The sequence below is a fragment of the Eutrema salsugineum genome, unplaced genomic scaffold (genome assembly GCF_000478725.1).
Source record: "Eutrema salsugineum unplaced genomic scaffold, Eutsalg1_0 scaffold_1, whole genome shotgun sequence".
NCBI lineage: Eukaryota > Viridiplantae > Streptophyta > Magnoliopsida > Brassicales > Brassicaceae > Eutrema > Eutrema salsugineum.
The window spans coordinates 4,360,279-4,382,222 of record NW_006256909.1 but is presented as its reverse complement, the minus strand read 5'-3'; the positions used below and the strand labels follow the sequence as shown (position 1 = coordinate 4,382,222).

General features: G+C 33.6%; 3 protein-coding genes and 1 pseudogene across 3 annotated transcripts; 2 read left to right on the top strand and 2 right to left on the bottom strand.

Annotated features, from left to right (window-relative positions):
- Window positions 1-280: 280 nt before the first annotated feature.
- LOC18030843 lies at window positions 281-1,715 on the bottom strand (annotated as a pseudogene).
- Window positions 1,716-2,056: 341 nt separating this feature from the next.
- Window positions 2,057-3,772, top strand: LOC18030842 (UPF0725 protein At4g28920). The gene is made up of 6 exons (XM_024148682.1): window positions 2,057-2,113; window positions 2,206-2,274; window positions 2,445-2,519; window positions 2,655-2,874; window positions 2,966-3,084; window positions 3,179-3,772. The coding sequence occupies exons 1-6, from the start codon at window positions 2,057-2,059 to the stop codon at window positions 3,770-3,772; spliced, it is 1,134 nt and encodes a 377-aa protein (XP_024004450.1).
- Window positions 3,773-6,223: 2,451 nt separating this feature from the next.
- Window positions 6,224-9,549, bottom strand: LOC18030841 (protein SMAX1-LIKE 4). The gene is made up of 3 exons (XM_024149563.1): window positions 8,224-9,549; window positions 7,909-8,134; window positions 6,224-7,806 (listed from the first exon to the last, which is right to left on the bottom strand). The coding sequence occupies exons 1-3, from the start codon at window positions 9,546-9,548 to the stop codon at window positions 6,235-6,237; spliced, it is 3,123 nt and encodes a 1,040-aa protein (XP_024005331.1). The 5' UTR covers window position 9,549; the 3' UTR covers window positions 6,224-6,234.
- Window positions 9,550-18,377: 8,828 nt separating this feature from the next.
- On the top strand, window positions 18,378-21,669 carry LOC18030840 (transcription factor bHLH27). The gene is made up of 5 exons (XM_006412723.2): window positions 18,378-18,564; window positions 18,653-18,818; window positions 19,172-19,456; window positions 19,566-19,736; window positions 21,483-21,669. The coding sequence occupies exons 1-5, from the start codon at window positions 18,485-18,487 to the stop codon at window positions 21,570-21,572; spliced, it is 792 nt and encodes a 263-aa protein (XP_006412786.2). The 5' UTR covers window positions 18,378-18,484; the 3' UTR covers window positions 21,573-21,669.
- Window positions 21,670-21,944: the final 275 nt, after the last annotated feature.

Sequence of the window (21,944 nt, the reverse complement as noted above, 5' to 3'; positions counted from 1 at the left end):
AAAGGAATTTGAAAAACTAACAACTCACTTCCGTGGGTTGGGTTGGAAAGACAACTAGTGTTTATTTGGTTCTCAATACTAATTATGCATTGCAAACAGAAATCCCTCATAAAGGTAAAACATAGATCCCACTCGATCTAGTCCAAAGAGCTAAAGAAATAAAAACAAGATCGTGCATAGATGATAGATAAATAAAACAACATGAGAACAAAAGGTTTTAAAAACATATATAGCTACTGATAATTATAACAGACCAGATCCCATATGTCTGTCTATTTTTCTACTTGTTGTCGTTCTTTAGTAAGAGTTGTTGTTCTTGTTGTTGTTCTTTAGTAAGAGCAACTTCAAGACGCATGTGCCTGGTTTACCATCCATGGTTTTCCTTATTATGGCTTCGTGATCAGCAGCACAACCTGTTGAAGGATCAGTATTACACTTGTAACTTATGTAGTAGATTGCATTCTCTGCCTTGAGAACCTCACGCGGCTCTCTTGTGTATTCTTCTTTAGTTTCCACAACTACCTTCTTGATCTCCAAGGGTGTGGAAGCTTTCGATAGCTGCAATTACATTTGTGACAACAATTTTTTTTAAAAATAAACAAAAACAAAAAAGGGGAAAGGCACAACAAATTTTTTTTGGCAGAGAACAACAATTGCAAATTCAAGGGACTTACACGATTTTCTCTAGAGAAGAAAGCGATTTCCATCAATAGTTGAAGCCAGTCATTATCATGCAGCTCTGACTCTTGCACCTGCGAATGATACACAAAAAATACATTTACCCAACCTTATTTACTACATTTTGACACAACTTGCCTTCCTTATCAAGCAAACTCAACTGTGGCCATATATGAATGATCTTACCACGTAATACTTTTTAGGGTCACGTGCAAAGGCCTCATCGGAAAGCCATTCGGGCATTGGACCTGTGTAGAAGGTGTCAACTGCATCGAAGTCCCAGTTATCATCTACAGCCTCTTCACCTTTAAAAAAAGCGGTCTCTATAAACAGTTAGTCCAATCTAGTGACTGATCTCTACAAAGAGAGAGCGCTAAAGATAATAAAGTAAAGACGAGACAGACCCACGAATAATACGTACTTTGGATCCTGGAGCCAAGGGTCATCCACGAGAGTCTGACACCCAGTGAAAGAATAAGTCCACTATCGCACAACATGGTCTGAAAAGACAAGTCCAAGCCGGAGCAGGGTCCGTTGCGTCAAAAAGTGATGTAGAAGCAGAAGAATGAAGTCATCATAGTAGAATACTTTTCCCAGCGGTTAAACATAAAGTTTGTTCCCTGTCAAAAAGGGCAAAACAAACAAAATCAAAAGGAAAGGTGATCACAGCAAAACAAACTCTCTCATGCATACATTTTTTTTTTTCTTTTTTTCTTTTTTATGGCAAAAAGAAAGACATAGAGAGAATACTTACTTGTTGAAAATTGTAGCAGTAGAGTCCAAGCCTAGCATTAAGAGCGATACTATAAGCATGTCCCCAAGTAGACTTAACTGGTGTATACGTTGAGGGATCCCGATCAAAACCCTAACAAAAATTCCCAAAGAGAATCAGGTTGGAAAATCCAAACTATATAACGACCATAGATGGAATCATCAAAAAATCAAATACAAAAAACAATATTAAATATTACGTAGGCCCGTCGGGAACGTTTCACGGGGTAAAGTCGCGGTAGTGGTGGAATAATACCCCTTCGCATTGCCCTTCTCTGTTCAATTCGATCTCGTATTGATGCTATCCTCGTGTTTTCCGCCATACCTGAAGGTAGATATATATCGGATAGAAAAGGAGGAGGGATTGACCAAAGAGTGAGAGCGAGAAGAAGATGAGTGGGGAACAAGTTATAGTAAGTGGATTCGATCGATGATCTCTCTCTCTCAACATAGTTAGTATAAATTATAAAAGGTTGGGCCAGGCCGGACCAAGCTTCGGGCTTTAATTGACATCCCTACTTTAAGCTGTCGATCGACTTCTCTTTCTCATGCCATCTGAGATTAGGGTTAGGGTTTTGACGAACTAATAATAAATTTTGGGGATAATATGAAGGGGTTCGTGGACGAGGAAACTGACGACGACTATGCCCGATTCTGTGATGAGGTGTGAAACATATATATGTTTTCCTTTTCGATTTTTCTTCATAAATCTCTGTGTATAATTTTGATCATTTTTTTTTTTTTGGTTTGATGTAGGTGCGAGCGGGAAAGTACCCTGATTCGGATGATGATAATGATGATACCGGACACGATTCAGACTCCCAAGTAAGTGTAAATATCTTTGTCTCCCTGTATCTCTATTGTTTCAGATTATTATGGTCGGATATGTCTTTCTTCCTTTGAATTCCTCTTTTCTACACTTCACAATTTGCTTTCTTGTGTTTTCTGTCAAACATTATTGATGCATTATTATAATCGGAAAATTGCCTTTGTAGGTTTATGACTGGCGCAGTTTTTATGACATCAACCTCTGCGCTAGACTTGGACTTCATTGTTACAATTCTCACAAGGTCTTTTTTCCCTTCTTTTTGGTTCTATCTTGTTTATAATGAACCCTCTTTTTTAGACCTAACTCTTCCTCAGCTCTTATCACGCTTCTGGTTTGGTTAGTTAAGCTTCCCTGTCTTACTTTCTGATCTTGTTAGGCCACGCACTACCAGTTTAAGTCTGTGAGGCGTTCATATACAGATCATCTTGATATGGCCGATCCTGAGCTCTGCACTTCGTTCATAACACTGGAGGCAATGAATCCGGCCGATAATTCTCCACTCACTTTTCGTACTTGCGTTAAGCATGATGATGATAAAGACGATGTTAAAGACGATGTGTGTTTATGGTGGGAGACCTTCTTTTGCGTCGTTAAAGGTAAAAGAGAGCAGTTTTAAGGTTGTGGTAAAAAAGGACTGCCTTATGACCTTTAAATGTTTTTCTTTTTTTTGTTTGGTTGAAATAAAAGATGGTGAAGAAGAAGAAGAAGAGACTGATCATGAGTGGAGTGAGGAAGTAGATGAGCGGTACAAAGGCGAAATGCCTGAATGGTTTTCTGATGACGACGATCAGCAACAACGCTATGTGGTAAATGTCTTGATCTTGCATGCATCTTCTACTAGTTAAGTTACGATACACACGTATATATATAGCTTCATGTCTCGGTTTTGTTCAATGACAGTTGCAAGAATCGGAGTTGCGGGACGTGGTCAACAATGGGTGGCTGCATCTCTTCACTGAGTTTGCCTTCTACACCAAATGGAGAGGATTGCTTGATCCCAAAGACATTGCGGAATGCGTAGAATTGGATCCTCAAGAAGTGGTTGTGGAAACTCGAGGAGAAGAAGCTGAGACAGAGACTCGTGATAAGCTCAAGGCGCCTAATGCAATCTTCTACATAAGTTTTCAGTGTGCAGATGATCCAGAAACAGATGGCTTGGTTAATTACAGAGCGGTTGTACGGAAAGCAATGGATGGGAAACCAGGACACATGCGCCTCGAGGTTAAGTGTTGGAGCATTCTCAATAGTGCCAAACAATGTGGTTCCGAAGAAGAAAGTGGTTCCGAAGAAAGTGATGACGAAGAAGGTGATGCCGAAGTATGTGATGCCAAAGAATGTGATGCCAAAGAATGTGATTCCGATGGAAGTGATGCCGAAATAAGTGAAGAAAGTTTCCTTCCTGAATTTTTTCTTCCTGAAGGAAGTGATACCGAAGAAAGTTTTCTTCCTGAAGGAAGTGATGCCGAAGAAAGTGGTTCAGATATGGAAGATTAGTAGCTTTCTTTTTATTAGGAGGTGTGTGCTGGTGATCACGAAGCCATAATGGATAAATATATATATTTTTCAACAATACATATATATATATATATATATATATTTTTCATTCTTATATTAATTAAAAAAATCTCCGAGTCTTGGAAATCAATTTCTTAAGGTGTAGAACAATCTGTTGATTACTATAGTACTTGACAGCTTTGGCGAAACATTAACCATGTAATTTCGAGCATAAATAGTTAAATACAAAAACAAAATTAAGAGCTAGGACCCAAAACTTAAGTCGACATAAGTACAAATTTCAACGTGTATGTATATTGTACGTTATGTTTTACTCACAAGTGGTTTGGAATTTAACTAGAGATGTAAACAAGTCAGACTCTACATTTTAAGATACACGTTACATGCATTGCAAACAGAAATCTCTTAGTGACGGTACTAATAATAGACCCGACTCGTTCTAATCCTAAGAGTTTTAAGACAAACTGATGAACACAAGCCAAACACAACATTATATCGTGCATAAATGTAACATGATCAAAAGTAGTAAATAGCTTTATTGATAACCAACTATTTTGACCGGAAATTTTAGAAAATTTTGGCAATTTCTCTTATTTACTCTTCTTCTTCAGTTCTCACTGCTGCAACTTCAAGACACATGTGTCCTGGTTTCCCATACATGGTTTTCCTTATTACGGCTCTGTGATCACTCTCCCAGCCCCTTGAAGAATTACCATTATACTTTTTGTAACTTATGTAGAAAATTGATTATTAAGAAATTTATATAAATAAATTTACAAACCAAATCTTGATGTAAATATTTCGTTGTATGAACCATTACATCAGATAGCCACCACATGTTTTTATGATTAAGAAATTTTAGGCCAAAGTTCATATATCTCCAAGTTCTAGACGAGATTTCTTTTTTTTTTTTTTTACATCAAACCGTTTCATTTATTGAAAATTAATACATGATTGTTCTGTTGCATAACATATCAATATTTTATTTTGGCAGCAAGTTGATATATTTATGCATTTAATATATTACCATTTTTATAATTTGTCTACTACAATATGCAGATATTAATTCATAGTTTGTCAGTCTATCACTGAATTCACTAAAAAGTTCCAACACTTCACATGCTGATACTACAACACTAGTCTTTTTATTTATCTACACTACAAGTCTAAAACACTAGTCTTATTAACTATAGATAGATGTAAAGGGACGTACGACTTCTAATATCTGAAGTTGTTATATAGTGCAACGCATGACAGATCTATAAGACCTATGAACTAAAGAGTAAGTTAGCTCAATATACATAGATAAAACTAGAATTCTTTGAATTATATTGAAATGCTAATCATTATTACGGCAAATGGTTGCCTAACATATACATAAATGATAATGATTTTGTAGCTAGGCACATTATATTGTTCATTATCATATTTAATAATTAATTATTGATTAGTAATGGGGGATTACATGGGCATGCAATGCAAATGTGTCTTAGTGTCATAATTACATTGAGCAGCTTCCAAAGGTTTATATATACTGGGCATTAAGCCAACACTGTCTTGAGCCACTCTTTGGCATAATGACCTTTCCACTACAATATGCCAAATAATATATTTAGTTCACATGAAACTTGATCTCAACTATGGATTATTCCTTTCAAGTCTCTTTAGATGCCTACTCTATTTAAAAAGGAATTATTTGACGTGTCGTATACTATTTTTGCAGTATTTAATATATAGCAAAGATTATAGACCAAAAATCAGACGAAAATCCTATAATTTTATAGTTACAGTTATTATGTGAAATCTCTTATAACCAATACAAAAATTGATATATAATAACCTCTCGATTATGACAAGATCACTGAAGTAACATCATTTAATTTTGCAAGACCAAATTGATTAATATGTGAATAATTGTTCAGGCTAATGTAATTAACCAATTGCATATACATGATGGCTGAACTGGTTTTTGCCTTTCTGGGGATTAAAGATCCGCTATTTAAATATATGCTTTCTAATTTTTGATTCAAAGTTCTAATAGAAGAAGATAATCTCAAAGAAGAAAAGAATATGAGTGCTCAGATCTAGTACATCAAACGATGTACCATAGATTGAAGATTCATACGACTTTATATAAAAATCAATAAAAATAATTTAAGCTATGGCAAAAATTATTAAATCTATACAAAAGACAATGGAATGAAAAAGATAACACTATTAAAAAAAAGCAATAAAAAAGGCACATTCTATGATGAAGTGAGGCAACTTATGTTTACACAAAGAACAATGCGGTCAAGTTCCACTTTTCTTGGGTCATAATTAATTTATTTTCTTCTTTTCTTAGAAAGCAATATAAAGAAATAAATAACAGCAAAGTAAATAGGTAATATATATATATATGATTTTAGTAGAAATTAATAAAAACCGCATTAAAGCCAAAGTTAATCAACAAAGGAAACTTGGATTCTATTAGGTAGACAAGTACCCATGAATCCTTCCTCCTCGTATACCTCCCTATGGTCAATCATTTCTATACCCCCCAAACATAGGTTAATTACACTTATGCCCTCTTTCCCGCCGTCTTTGACCGTTACTAAACCCGTTTGAAAAACTTTTTTCACCCACTCTTCAAACAAACCGTTAGCCAAAAACCCACATTCTCTGTAAAACTTCTCGATCAATCCCGCATCGACGGTAAACCCAAATCTCTCTTCCCGTTTCCCGAGGATCTCCTCACACGAATCTTTGATCTTCGTCACAAAAAAACCGGTTATATCTTCGTTCGACAAAACTGTGAAATCAAACCAGTTCTTGATCGAATCTAGAAAACGTTCTTCAAATCCGCTTGAGATTTGAGTGCCCGGTTTAGCTACAGTTACTTCTTCTTCTTCTTGTTCTTCTTCGGCATCAACTCTTAAGTTGAGGTCAAGAGCATTTGATCCGAAACTCAACTGTCTTGAGAACTCTTTTTTTATGTTGCTTATGTCGCAAGCGATATTGTCCTTGTCTTCCTCTTCTTGGATTCTCGGATTCTTCATTTTAACCATTGTTGGTGAAGCATCAAATTCTTGTTTCCTCTTGTGGTTGAGCAAACCAGAACTCGATCTCTTACACTTCAACACCATTGGTATGACAAAACGTTCGTTCTCTTCACTTTCATCGTCTTCTCTCGTCAAAAGGAAGATCATTTGGCTCTTTTTTCCTTGAAAATCCTCTGAATCTCCAGACTTTCCAGCCTCGAATCGATCTATTAGTAGTTTCATGAACCGGGCATCGGCTAAATCAACTCGTTGTATCAAAACAACAACCTTTTCCCGCTCCCTCAACGTCTTCTCGAGCTCCTCACACGCTTCAGCTGCCTTGGTAGATCTCAAATCAATCTTCAACATATGATCAAGTGACCCGAAAAGAGAAGTTGTGATTGTGAGAGCCAATCTTCTCTTTGCTGTCACATCGTTCCCTGAAACCAGCATCCAAGCATCTCTCCTCTTACTCCTCTTGAGAGCCTCCTCCATGGCTTCAACAACTGAAGGAAGAACTTCCCTTTGCCATGGAATGTTCTCGTGAAGATTTTCCGATAATTTATTCATCGTAATCGCTTCCTCTGGTTCTTCTTCATCTGAGTTCTCTACATCAGAGGGAAATGGAGAATGACCAAGTGCAAGAGTAATCTTGGTTTCCACACCTTCATCACTGTCAATCTTGAATCCATCCAAACTCAATTCATCGGTTTGATTCTTCTTTGAATTTTCTTGATGATTACTTCCGAAACTAAACTCAATAGTACATGAGTTCTTTCTTCTGAATTTAGCCACCGAGCTAGATGCACGTGAGTTTTGCTTCAGACCTGACGAGTCCACAAAAGGAATCGCAGCTGCGGAATCCGGTAAAACAGAGCTGCTCTGTTCCGCTCTCCAGCCGTAGCTTTGAGCAGTTGTACCGGGTTTCTTGTAGTGAAGAGCTTGACAAAACCGGTTCCATTTCTTCCTCAGTCCACTCAATTCATCCTGAAACTTGAACACACAAAAAAAAAAAAAAAAAAATTGGTTCAAGTAACAGTAGAAATGCATATAACAAAACAAAGATAACTCATTATTCATAAAAAAAATCTGTACCTTTTTATTAATGTTGTTGGTATCTCCATGAGGTTGCAGCCAAGGCGGTAAGATTTTGTGTTGAGCTGATATAAAAGCTTTTGCTTCTTTCTCATAGTTAAAAGCACATTCTCCACAAAAATTGAGTTTATCTTCTTCCTCTTCTTCTTCTGCTCCATCTTCTTCTTCCTTAACTCTAAATGGCTTCATCTCCATCACTTGAGAAGCCATATCGGAACTGTGACCACTGAAAAATAAAGTATTTTAGTATCGGGAGTACTTAAGTTGGTTATCAATAATCTGAAAAAAAATATATAAGAAGAAGAAGAGAGGAACCTGGAACCATGGAGGGTTAGTGAAAGTCCTCCTGAAGGAATTGAAACAGCTTGAAGAGCCCATTGAACATCTAGTGGAGGTTGCTTCATTTGACATCTCATGTATGTTTGGTAAGAAGCTGTCCCCAAGAGCCAAACTTTGGTTCCTGATTTGCTATAATCATAAACCAATCTCCCTATCTCCTCCACTAGATGATCCGCTGCGCTGTAAATCGATGACGATGCACAGTTACCGCCGCCCCAGACTGCCCAATTCAGATCTCCAAGACAAACAATCACACCTTTACCACCCCAAGATGTGAAAGAATCAATTTTTCTCTTCAACTCCCTAACTTGTCCCTCTATATCCTCCTTCTTCATGAAATTCAACCCAACTTGCGAAAACTGAAACTTTATAAAATGAGTTTGCTTCAAATCATCTGGAACTTCTCCTCTCTCAATTCTGCCCATGAGTTTTGCAACTACACCTTCTGTTAAAGACACAGAGTCTCCAACTATGACAGTGTTCCTCTTCTTGTTGTTCTTCTTCCCTAGAAGCACTTCGATGACCGGGTTTGCGTCTTCTCTCACAGGGAAAGCTTGATCTGGAGTAAAGATCTTTCCTTTATGGAAATGGAAAAACGGGTTTTGCTCAAAAGAGTGATGGTTGGTCAAATGGGGATGCCAAATCTTACTAGGGTTTGGACTTAAAGTCCCTCCTCCTTGATTATTTTCACTAGAAGAAGGAGAGCAAGGAGAAGAAAAGACACCAACAGAGGAAGAAGAGCCGTAGAAAACAGGGGAAACAACAGATGAGTCGTCCTCTATGTTACTCTTCACGGAAACGCTAGAGAGTCCAGCTTCTCTCATTACTCTACTCACACTAGGATCATCAAGAATCGACACAACGAGCTGCTCGAGCTCGACTTTAACCGCCAAGAACGGCTGGTTTTGCTGGCTCTGCTGCTGCTCCACACACCCTCTCCTCTGATGCGCCTGTGCTCTCTTCAGAGCTGCGACCAAAGCGTTGGAGAGCGAAGGCTGGGTCTGAAACAGAGGGTTTGGGTTCGTAGGAAGCCTGTTGAGAGCAACATTGAAACAAAGCTCGAGAGCTCGGCAATGGAGAGAAGGGTGAGCCATTTGGCGACCATGGGCAGTGAAAGGATGAGATTTGAGACATGCCCTTCGAAAAAGATTGGATCTTGTGGAAGTTAAAAGCGTCGAAGCGACGTGAAGAGGAGTGACCTGAGAATGGCCTCTCCTTCTTGCTAAGGTTAGAGATTGCTTCAAAACTGAAGCAGCCTCTGGTGTTAGTGTCTGGTGCACGGTATAAGCCCCTGTACGCATCACAAAACCACCCACCTTAAACCCTAAACCCCTCTGAAGATTTTATCTCTCTCACTGATCTTAGATTGATCTTGATTTTCTCTCTCTACACAAGAACAGAAAAGGTTGAGACTTTGAAGTTTTTTTTGTTAAAGCTGTAAGGATGAAACCGTAATGGAGGAAGTAAACTTAGTGTTATAAAGATATGTTTAGTGTGAGAGAAGTATCGAAGAGATGAGGGCAGACCAAGTTATGGTTTTTATATTGTTGGGTTGGTTTCATACTTTCGATGTTGTTTTTTATTAATTAAATATCAATTTCTTTTATGGTTTTGTTTTTAAATAAATTATACTCTCCTTTTGCTTTCGTCTTTTGAATAGCAAGACAGCTTTCTGAAGCTTTTTGAATTTTCCACTTCCTTCAAGCTTCGTTTCCCTCCACAGGTTCAAGTTAAAATGTGTCGAACACTATTAAATATCATATCTATATATTATACATATGAATATTGATGGCCGGCTTAAATATAGCGGAGGTCCAGTGAAATTTTTTGGTTATACTTTTATTTACAGATAACATTATAATACAATGGAATTAAAAATTTTATTTCCGTTTTTCAAATTAAATCATTTTGGCGTTACCATAAAAAAAAAATTATTTACTTTTTATTAACATGTCGTAGTAAGATACTTATAGAGAAATATTCTACCTGATTGTTTTCTTGTATTTGTTTTCCCCTCAACTTAGGCAGAATCAAAGCAAATACAGAAGAACACAGCATTACAAGAGAAGTAAACTTCGACAGTAAATCCGCACAGCCATTTGCTATCTCGAGTTTTTCTGGTAACTTATATCATCTAGAATTTTTCCTTCAAGAATCTGATCAGGAAAAATATACACATGATGTTCATATGCATGGATATGTATCTTGTGCATACGAACCTTGTGACCGGATCCGAGTCTAACTGGTCCTCAAAAAATTTGATTGAAATTAAGTTCTAATTATTTAAGATTCATTTTCCGGTCTGGTCTTATACATTTTGTTTTGAGAAATAGGTCATGTTATATAGCAGATAAATTCGCGGTTAGCTCATTAAACGCAACAGAGAACATGTTTCATTTGGGACCAGGACATGACTGATCTTATTCCGACTATTTTGAACTCCGTTTTGATTCTTTAAAATCCCAAAAAATTATGTATTTTGGGCCCATGCTACTAGTCTACTAAAACATCTCTACTCAGTACGTATAAATTAGAGGGAGATTTGAAAGTTGCATTTCAAGTTATGTGTTCGAGAGATCTATGTGACCATATTGAAATTTTAGGACTGGAAATAGTGCTTTTTCGTAATGGGGAAGATCCGGCTTCTGGATATTTTGATCCATGTTCTTTTTCATATTTTAAATTATTTTGGTATTGATAAAAAACAAGACAAAAGTTGACAAAAAAAAGACAAGACAAAAATTATTTTGGTAACATATATAACTGAATAGTGATCGCAAAGTTAAATTTGAGAAAGACAGTTATCAGCATATTCAAGAAGTATTAATGCTCAACCAAATGAGCTATCTAACAAGATTAAATCATAATATTAAACTCTTTAAAATTAATTAATACTGTATACATTTAAATTTTCATTTATGCATAGAATGGTTTCATAAAAAAGAATGGAATCTAATAGCAATCGAACAATATCTCAATATAAAAACGAAAAACTTTGTTAAAACTATTTGAACTACATTTATATATGTAGACAATTTTTTTAAAAAAACTACGGTAGTGCTAAATACACGTGTAATAAAAAATTGAACAAAATAGTTTGAGAAGGCTCTGATATTTTGAATTTTTTTTTTTTCTTGGTTTCTCTCAGGTCTCGATCTTCCTAGAACTAGAGAACTCAAAGAGCACAGCCACAAAGAAAATAAAAAGTTAATAATAAAGAGACGTACGAAAGTAAATTTGCAATATATATATATATATATATATATATATATATATATTTAAGAGTTAATATTTAATGTATATAAACCAATATTTATAATATGGTAATTGAGGTGGTGTCGCTGTCTTTGAGGATGATCTTTGAAGAGGGACAGAATTTCATTCCTCAAGTCTCCCAAAAGCAAGAGTCTGTCTCCTATCCTTCAATTCTCAAAGCACTATCTTCTCTCTTTCTCTCTCTAACCACGTAATTGACCTAAATTATATCACTTGATGAGAAAAATGATAATCAATTATAAATTCGAGTGAACTATATATTTATTGAATCACTTATATTTTCTGAATAATACGTTATTTCTCTTTTGCTCAGTCAATTGTAAAAATCATTTATTCTATGTCAATGTATTTAAATTTATAGTAATGTTATAAACCCTAAAACCCGAGTGTAAATTACACTTCTTGATTCATCACAAGCCATTTCTTTAACTGGAAATCTTAAGATAAATATATTATTAGTTTATTGTTAGAGTTTTGCCATCACAATTAGTAGAGAACATTAAGTGTATATATATATATATAATTATTGAACATCATATAATTATTGAATACAAATCGTGATTCAGCATTAATGAGTGATTTATAAATATCTCTATTTAATCGCAGTATCATTCTACCAATTTCCGGGCCGGATAACACCCTAGATTTGGACCACTATGTGATTCCGGTTCATAGACTTGATCTTAATTAAACTTCATCTTGAGGCTTCATCTAAATGTGGATTCGCGTTGAGATTCTTGTAAAAAAAACACTGCTATTTCTCATTAATATTATTCGGATTATACAAAAATCCAATATCTAACTTATGCTAACAGAAAAGATTGGTGGTCCTCACTCCTCGCTGGCGCGCGATTGGTGTCAGGATGAAAAAAAAACATTGCATGTTATGTAGAATTTTAAGCTTTATTGTGTGAAGCAGTTAAGTTACCACAACTTTTGATCATGCATGGTACTCGAATTATTGCCACCTTTTTATCATAACTTATTTATTTTATACAACATGTATACGTATTTCGTAATCATTATGTCTACTCGACTACTCCCATGCAAAAGCTGTACCTCACGTACCAAATTATCTAACCACGCTTAATTAAAGCATTTCAATACTCAATACATTTACATGAGCTTATACAAACACAGGTCTGCAGCTTCTTCCTAGTGGTTTTAATTTGATACTCAATCTCAGATTCGATCGCCACTAAAATAAATTTTCCGTCAACGTTTATAACATTTAGTCATTTATCATGATCGTCCATATCAAAAATTGTACTTAGTACCTTAAAGTGTAAACGATGGTGGATGAATTCAATCTTGGTATAGCTCATTTGAAGCCTATAATTTCTTTGCTGTGTGGATGCCAACATGTTACTTTTATAGAAATTAAGAAAAGTGAAGAATCATCTTTATAACAAAATGGTTGAACTAATGATTAAAATACTTTTACAAAGAAATATGCAAAGAAATGTGTTTTTGGAGGTTGTAACAGGCTCAAAGTTCAAGTTTTTCGTCATTTAGGGCACTGAAGAATAATTTTTGTTTCTTTTTAATAAAAACTAACTAAAAATTAAACTGCAGATTAATTGCTAGTTTTCTTTATCCGAGTACAATAGCCCTATAAGTTATGAATATAATGATGGCGTCAACTTTTTTTACTTCTTTTATTCGACTTTAAATCTGATTTCTTTAATCTAACCTGGAGGTTATGATTTATGAAAAAAAGATAATCGATCTGATAAAAGTAACCCTAAGCTGTACACTTTATACCATTAGAAGATTTACTTTCTTTTGAAAAACAAAATCTTTAAATTCACATAAAAAGAAGATTTATAAAGGAAAAAAGAAAAACAATAAAGAGAAATATTCTCGTTGGGATCAGAGAAACTAAGAGATCGGAGAAAGAATGTGGCAGCAATGATCAGCTAATACGTCACCGTTCTATGCATGCAGTTTATAGTCATACAATATGAAGCAAAACGAGAAAGTAAAAGTACTTACTAACTTATTACAGACATATACATCATATGTATACGTCTATCTTTCTTTCTTTTTTCTATAAACTTTTCTTTTTGCTTTTTTTATTTTCTTGAGATGCAACTTTAATCACATTCTCTTAGATTTCAGTAGCAAAGGCTCTTCACATCCTTCTTTATTCACTTATTTGCTTTCGTTTTTTTTTCCTTTTGTCCTTTCTTTTGTCCCCGACTTGTCTCTCTACTATCATTTCTTGTAATAACTATATACAGAATATTTTTTTAACCAGTTATTACATATATATATATACATAATCAGAACAAGTTTAATAGTCTTTGAGAACATATTTTTATAACTTTATAGCCATTAGCCAAAGCAAAAATGTAACATACATTTTAAAAGAAAAACTTAACCACTTAATATTATATTTGAAAAATCGAATAATGGTCATATTTCTATTTCTTAAAATATAAATATTTGAAGACTTCATTTAATTCAACCGTCTATATGAACTATATTAATTGATTGGTCGATCAAACCTATGCGGCCGGTTTAAGTACGCATCGTGGTTTAAAGGGACCGATCTCCTATCAAATTTTACTACTCCGCTTCAATTAATTTCAAGGGCCTAAGCAAAGCCCACAGACAAACTAGCAAGTAAGCAAAGTTTAAATCAATGCCGTAATTAAATGATTCCTACACTTTAACTAGTACTATCCTAATAATAATGATCTGCTAAACTTTAGTAATTTTTGTAACTTGTAATTATAGGAGAGTCGGTTTTTCATGTTATTTAATAATCATTGTAAAAAAATTGAGAATAGGGGATTAAAGTGTGTATACGATATAGTAACATACCCTTTCTGAAAAAAGGGGGAATACGATATTACGATGTGTAGTACAATGTTCAACTGTTGCAGTCAAAAAGCATTATTTAACTTTTACATCTTTTATGGATAGTTTAACTACATTTATAACTTAAAAAGATAATATTTTGGTTTCATATAATTAAGTCTTTTGATCATATAGCGTCGTATCAAAAAAAAGCTCATATACGTATCTTTACTTTTGTTTTTTGTGGGAAACATTAGCTTTAATTCATATATGTACTAGCGTTCACCTTTGCGATTTATATATATATGTAATATGTGTGTGTCAAGTTTTTTAATTTTCAAACTTGAGATAAATGACTATTTCCGAATGAAGGATTTGCTGCAGTGAAAAAAATTAGTACAATTTTAAGATGTTAAGATTTTAAACGTAAATTTATTTTCTAGTCGAATTTATTTTCGGTGTCGAATGGTATAACAATGACCAGATTATTATTCATTTTATATGAAATAAAAAAAATCAATATTTGGTACCCAACCACTGCCTAATTTGATATCAAATTTAAAGGATAAATAAAGGGAAAAGAAAAACGGAACAAATCATTGGAGGATCGGTCAAAGAGGAATAATTAAGCTCTTTCTTTTTAACAAATTTTATTGTCATTCACTTTTGAATTTGTCTTTTGTTGGGTACAGTTGAACGAATGTTTCTTTACTTCCATCACAAGACAGATAAAGAATTCACAAAATAAGTTTTTTTAATGGTTATTTTTTCCATCAGAATATAAGTTAAGCTATAATATCAGTAAAATAAGATTCCAGTGAGAATATTCAGAAATAAAATATCATACTTAATTTACTCCAACATTTATAGGTATATGAATTATGAATAGAGTTGATTGGCCATAAAAGACACATGCTATTTTATTATGGTATTTCTTCAATTATTATTTCAGCCCAAATGAATATAACATAAGAACCTTGCTTTTCCTATATGCCTAAGCAAAGAAACTTGCTTTATGTGTAAAATAAAATTTTATCTCAATTATATTAGCTCTTATGTGAAAAAACTGAAAACTAATTGAGAGGCTATAAAACTATATTCCTCTAAACAAAGTTGCAATGACGCAATATAGAAGATTTTTAAATACGCATTTGATTCATCAATAAAGAAACTAAATATGAAGTAAAAAGTAAGAACATATACGAAGATCATGTGATACTTAACATGAATCGCGAAAATATGTAAAACCTGGAATATATATAGGTAGCTGGCAGCCATTAAATTCCTATGCAATTGCATTTTATCCATTTAGTTTTGAGTACTTTCCACACTTGAAAGCCTAACATAGACATATAGGGTTATGACTTATGAATATCCTCTACATGTCAATGGTCTTCTTCAACAAATCATCGTTTTGAAAACAGGTAATTCCATTATTTTCATTAACTTTGATCTATCTATCTATATCATATGTCATAAGAGTTTCAAGTGATTTAATATTTCATCTGCTGTGTGCACTTGAATAACGATTAACTTTGATGTTCTCTTTTAGGTTGAGAAAATGGAGTCGATTGTTTGTATTTTATGTTGCGTTTTTACACCCTCAGCATTACTGTGTTGGGATATTCAAACGGGCTAAACCCATAATTGCATATTTGTCTGGGCCGAACTCAAACTATATACATATCGCTGTTGTAACTACCAACACGTGCCTAGTTAACCCCCACTATTTTTCTTGCAAATCTTTTCGTCATATTTTTCATTTTAATGGCTGATTTTTTTTTTTAAATGGCTGAATTTAGGTTGTCAAAGTTGGTTAAACCGGAATATTTACAGAGTAGAAATCGTAGATTGAACAGAAAATAACTAAAAGTATTAGATTTCAAAATTTATTTGCAAGGGATGTTTTTTCTACTACATATATAAATTTCAAAATTTATTGCCAAAAATAATTAGATGCGAATTTTGTTTTAATTAGTAAATAAATGGCGCTAATCTTAGCTACACGTAGATGCGTTCTTCTATGAATCATATCCTCATTTTTAATAGAAACGAAATACAATAAGTTAGAAGTGGAATCTATGTTCAGTGTTCACTTTATATAAAACTAAGGGAATCCGACAATATAGGGAATGATTAGTTGTTATTTGCAAGGTGAGTCATCCAGATTTATGAATGTTCCACGTATAATAGCTATTAGCTAAAATAGTATTTAGCCTAATATTTTATGCAATCCAATATTTAACAAGAAACAAAAATTGAATACTAAGACGTTTGACTGATGAATGAAGGGAAAACCATATCAAGTTATGTGATATATAATCTGATCCGTACACGTTGTAACAACAGGCGTATGTATGTTAATTTTTTTTTTAACCAACGAAGTTTATTATAATTATCTTTGATCACCAAGATCATGTTGGGCCACCCAAGCCACGACTTAGGTGTAAAGACAATCGTAAGGAACCAAAACATTGTTCTGCTTCTTCTTTTCTTTTTTTTTTTTCTTTTAATATGCAAAATAATTCGGACCTTTGACACGTAATTTTCGAGGTCCCACAATCTCTTAATCACCATAACCAATCCTCGAAACTACTTATTTTGTGAAACGTAAGAACATCCAATTTCGATAAAATTCGAACATGAGACTGGGAGCATGGATTCAACATCCGTTCAAGAAAATCCCTTGTAACCACAAAAGCTACTTCAGTCACTGTTATGTTCCATACATATAAAACATAGCTATTTCCTCCATATTTTATCAAATTTCTACTTATAATTGAATCTGCCGAGTTTTTGTGTAACAAGATACGTAGTTAGAGTTATATTCACACTTTAATAACTTAAAATATACTCACATCAAATAAAAATAGAACATTGTTACAAAAAAACAAAACCAATATCATAAATAATAACTCACATCAAGGCCCCACTTAACCGACCGGTCAACTCAAATAATAGAAAACGTGTTAAACATTTCCCCCGTGGTCGTGGGGTTTCAGATAAATGGGTTGAATGTGGACATGTACGTGTTTTTGCTCGTTAGATTCAGATAAATATAATTCGTTCTCCAAAATAGGTCCTCCACCCAATTCACTTACAACATCATCAGTACAAGAAAATTGGATATGCAATTCGAAGAATTTGTTATCATCCTTCAGCATATGCTTTATATATATGATATTTGATTCTTCATTTTTCCCATATTATGTTGATTTTCCAGAGTCAAATTTTGCTTTTAGTGATAGCTATATACTTATGGAAGATGGAGTTTATACACACACACAAATCACAGAAATTAAAATCGTCAACACTAAACAGAATTAAAGATGAATTTGCTGCATTTAATTCAAGGGACATTAAAGAGTCTTCTGGGCCCAATTGGATTAGATATAGGAATATGTAGTAAAATTTAGAAAAAAAGTTGACAATCATCACAAAATTCACAATTATTGACCATGATCACTACGTACGTATACACATGACGAATTGACGATGATTATCTTCTTTCCTTGTATGTTGTTGAATTTTGACCTACTCGGACAAAAAACTTTAGAAATAATCTTAACGAAATCTAAAATTGATGTAAATCATATACAAAATTATGATATACTCCAACTTAGGATATAATTAAAAACATCCGAAAATTAAACCAAAATTTTCATTAAATTTATGCAAAACTAGCTAGAACGAAGTTGGTCTCGTTTGTCCCACAAAAAAAAAAAAAAACTAGACCGAAGTTGGAATTGTACTGGTACACCGTACACCCCCTAACTGTAGTACTATGTTGTAAAGAAACACAATATGCCTAAAAGCATATTGTGAGTGAAGAGAAAGAAAAAAAATACTGAAAGAGAGATACGACAATCTCTGTTTTTTTTTTCTATTTTGGTATTGGACAAAAATGTAATAAAAATTTTAGATCTCTGAATTGTACGGTCAAGATCGAAAACTATATCAGGAGATTAAGATCCCACGTGCCTAAAAACTGTACCCTCTCTCTCTATCAGACTCTTTTTCCCTATAAAATCCTCGGCCACACTTGTTTTGGGGGACAGTACACTAAATCAAAAGACAGAGAGAAAGACCAAACAAAAAAACAAAACCTTCCATTTCAAGAAAGCATCGTTTTGTTTTTTTTTTCTCTGTCCGAAAAATGGAAGATCTTGAAGATGAGTACAAGAATTACTGGGAAACCACAATGTTCTTCCAGAATCAAGAACTCGAATTTGACAGGTACTTCCAGAATCTGTTAAATTTAATTATCTTCCATGTTTTTGTTTTTAGTTGATTTTTTAAATAATGAAATAATTATAATTTTTAGTTGGCCGTTGGAAGAAGCGTTTTCGGGTTCCGGCGAGACAAGTTCGCCGGACGGAGCGGCAACATCGCCGGTGTCTTCGAAGAACGTTGTCTCTGAGAGGAATAGACGGCAAAAGCTTAATCAGAGACTCTTCGCTCTCCGATCAGTCGTTCCCAATATTACCAAGGTGTGATTAATGGCTTCTCTTATTGATTTACTCATCTGTCTCTTTTATCCAAATAATTTAATGACTCAATGAAGTGTCGTCACCAGCAAATATTTCTTGGGTCAACAGAAATTAAATAATCGAATGAACTTTTCTCTTCTTTCTTTTCTTGGAAATAAAATTGTTATATTCAATCTAGTTAGGCCAAAACCAACCACCATTAAATTGAAAAGGCAAACCAAATACTCATCTTCTGAAACCATGTCAAGCCAAACTAAAGATATATATTGGTATGCTAATTACCATAATAATAAATGATTGTATACGTGTAATGATTTGATGAGACCTGGATTTAATTAAAAATATATATATAGTTGGACAAGGCGTCTGTGATCAAAGATTCAATCGATTATATGCAAGAACTGATTGATCAAGAGAAGAGGCTAGAAGCAGAGATCAGAGAGCTGGAATCACGATCAATGTTGCTAGAAAATCCTCCAAGAGACTATGATTGCATCAATAATTTCGCGGAAAATCAGCAGCAAGATCTCTCAGACATAAATGGCATGAGGTCAAAGAAATTCAAGCATATCGATTACAATACTTTCGGATCATCAAACACTAGAGTACATAATCACTCCCTCATCGAAGTTCTCGAAGTAAGTACAGTATGTAACTTTGTTACATGCATGATTTTGTTTGTAGGTTTCAAAATAGTAAAGCATAATTCCAAAATTTTTTCATAAAACAAAAAAAAAAATTGAAAAGATGAAGGTGACGTGGATGGGAGAGAAGACAGTGGTGGTATGCATAACATGTAGCAAGAAGAGAGAGACAATGTTGCAGCTTTGTAAAGTGTTGGAATCTTTGAATCTCAACATTCTTACTACTAACTTCTCTTCCTTTTCCTCTCGTCTCTCCACCACTCTCTTCCTCCAGGTAACTCTCACTCTCTCTATTTTTATTCATTTTCTTACAATTTCTTTATAGGTCCAGATGTATATGTTTGGTAAATTTACTACATTTTGTGTTAATTAGCACAAATGTAGTGAAACATACATCATCTTTTTAGGTCAAAGTCTAACTCTAAACGGAGTTACATAAAGATTCTCTTGTTTTAGTTTACGCTTATTTTGCAGTGATCGAACAAAGTTATATAATGTTATTATAAAAATATAATAATACAATTAATTTAAAAAATTTGATTCAAAACTTGTTTAGATCGATATGTTTAATGTTGATTAGCTATAAAACTAGTTTATGGCACTTAAAGCCTGTAGGACATTAAAACACACCAACCAAACAATTTTGTCCATTTTAATCCGTCACAAGTCACTACTATATATCTTTTCCTTTTGGTGATTTGGGAGAACTGGTCTCCTGACGGCACGTAGACAAATCCATACAGGTATAGATCAATCAATCAATTACGTGAATAAAATCATATGACTAAAATAGTCTAAAGGCTTTATAAAAGTTCATTTTTCTTTTTTGGGAAAAGAAAATTGGTAGTTCTTATTCATTAGTAAAAATTAAAAATGCTTAAATAATCTAAACTATTTTTGGGGGATCCACTATCAAATTCAAAAGGGTAAAACTTTAGACGGACCCATTTAATTACCACTTTGTTCCCACATGTCTCCATTCATGGACCTTTAATTGACACTAGTACACCATACGTATAACTTTTTTTAATCTTGATATTGTATTTAATATCATAATCAATCAATTAAAGCTCCCATTATTGAGGTGGCCTCGAGCCCATCACTTTATTTTTTGAATTTGGCATTGACTTTTTTGGGGGTTAGATTCTCTTAAAAGCTTAATGTCATACTATAGTACTTCATTAAAATTTTAAAATTTTTTATTAAATTTTGTGTGTGAAATCTAAAATGCCTCGTGTCGCATCTGCAGCTGAAAAACGTGGCTATTTATACCTCACGCGCTTCAACATTTGTCTTTTTCTCGCTTACAGTTTCGCACGTGATTTTCCTAGCTAAAATAAATAACAATAGCCAATTAGCAATATTCATTTTAGTTAATTTCAATAACAATATTGATTTAGAGTTATATCATTCCTCTATCTATTTTCTTATTGTAAAATAGTAGGACTTTTATTGAAAATCTAACTATCAAAATGCTAATTTCGTGATCTGTAACACTCTATTATTCTTTCAAAAAAACATTCTATATTCACACGAATATATTATAATAGTCGCTGTAGGTTGGAAAAATACCAATTACAACAAATTTGATTATTTCCTGTCTGACAAATGAATATAATAGTGTTGTGTTGTTTTCGCCCACCTTTATAACATTTTAGTTTTTTATTAATAATCAGACGCTAAAAATACAGTAAGGTAGACCAGTGAGAAATGGAGTCATGTAGATTTGGTGAAATCTTACTCCAATCATTTCTCTAAAAAGAAAAAGAAAAGTGGATGATTTTCACTTTCCAACCTGTCCTTCATATGTCGTTTTCAAATTATATAAAAGAAATGATTTACACTCTTTTTTTCCACGGAAAATAATTATATTACTTATGCTTGTCCTTGTAGTACATTGTAAGGGTTTACTTTTATGATCGGTTTTTATTCGTTTATGTGTAAGTATAGTAGTGGGATATTAATTTATGAATAATCTGATTTTAGTTATGGAGATGGTAACTTAATCCTGAATTTGCAGGCGGATGAAGAAGAGAGGAGTACAGTAGAGACGAAAATACAAACGGCAATTGCAGCTTATAATGATCCAAATTATCTTATCAACTTATGATTGATTTCTTTGTACTAAAATCGGTTTTATGCAATATTTGTGAAGAGGTATTGTTGTAAGATGGTACTATTGGTTCATTTGAGCTTCAAAGCATCTGACGAGGATTATTAAAAACTAATTGTAATCCAGATCAACCACGAAGTAATAGGCTAAAAACATATAAATAAATATGACTTCTTACAGATTTTATGAATATATTTTCTTGAATGAAGAACAGAAATCAAATGCATATTGTAAGTAGAAAATAGTGAAATTGACCATTTGTTTCTATTTGATCTATGAAGTTAGGCAACAAATGTTCTTTAACTAATTATTGCGAATGAATACTTTCGCTATTTTTACCCATCTAACCGTCAAACAACTTCTTACAAC

Excerpts from the sequence above, each read along its gene's own strand:
- LOC18030842 (XM_024148682.1), top strand. The coding sequence starts at position 2,057 with ATGAAGGGGTTCGTGGACGAGGAAACTGACGACGACTATGCCCGATTC. Across the intron at positions 2,114-2,205 it reads ATGCCCGATTCTGTGATGAG|GTGCGAGCGGGAAAGTACCC; the intron begins GTGTGAAACATA and ends GGTTTGATGTAG. Across the intron at positions 3,085-3,178 it reads ATCAGCAACAACGCTATGTG|TTGCAAGAATCGGAGTTGCG; the intron begins GTAAATGTCTTG and ends GTTCAATGACAG.
- LOC18030841 (XM_024149563.1), bottom strand. The coding sequence starts at position 9,548 with ATGCGTACAGGGGCTTATACCGTGCACCAGACACTAACACCAGAGGCT. Across the intron at positions 8,135-8,223 it reads CTAACCCTCCATGGTTCCAG|TGGTCACAGTTCCGATATGG; the intron begins GTTCCTCTCTTC and ends TTTATTTTTCAG. Across the intron at positions 7,807-7,908 it reads CCAACAACATTAATAAAAAG|TTTCAGGATGAATTGAGTGG; the intron begins GTACAGATTTTT and ends TGTGTGTTCAAG.
- LOC18030840 (XM_006412723.2), top strand. The coding sequence starts at position 18,485 with ATGGAAGATCTTGAAGATGAGTACAAGAATTACTGGGAAACCACAATG. Across the intron at positions 18,565-18,652 it reads CAAGAACTCGAATTTGACAG|TTGGCCGTTGGAAGAAGCGT; the intron begins GTACTTCCAGAA and ends TATAATTTTTAG. Across the intron at positions 18,819-19,171 it reads TCGTTCCCAATATTACCAAG|TTGGACAAGGCGTCTGTGAT; the intron begins GTGTGATTAATG and ends ATATATATATAG.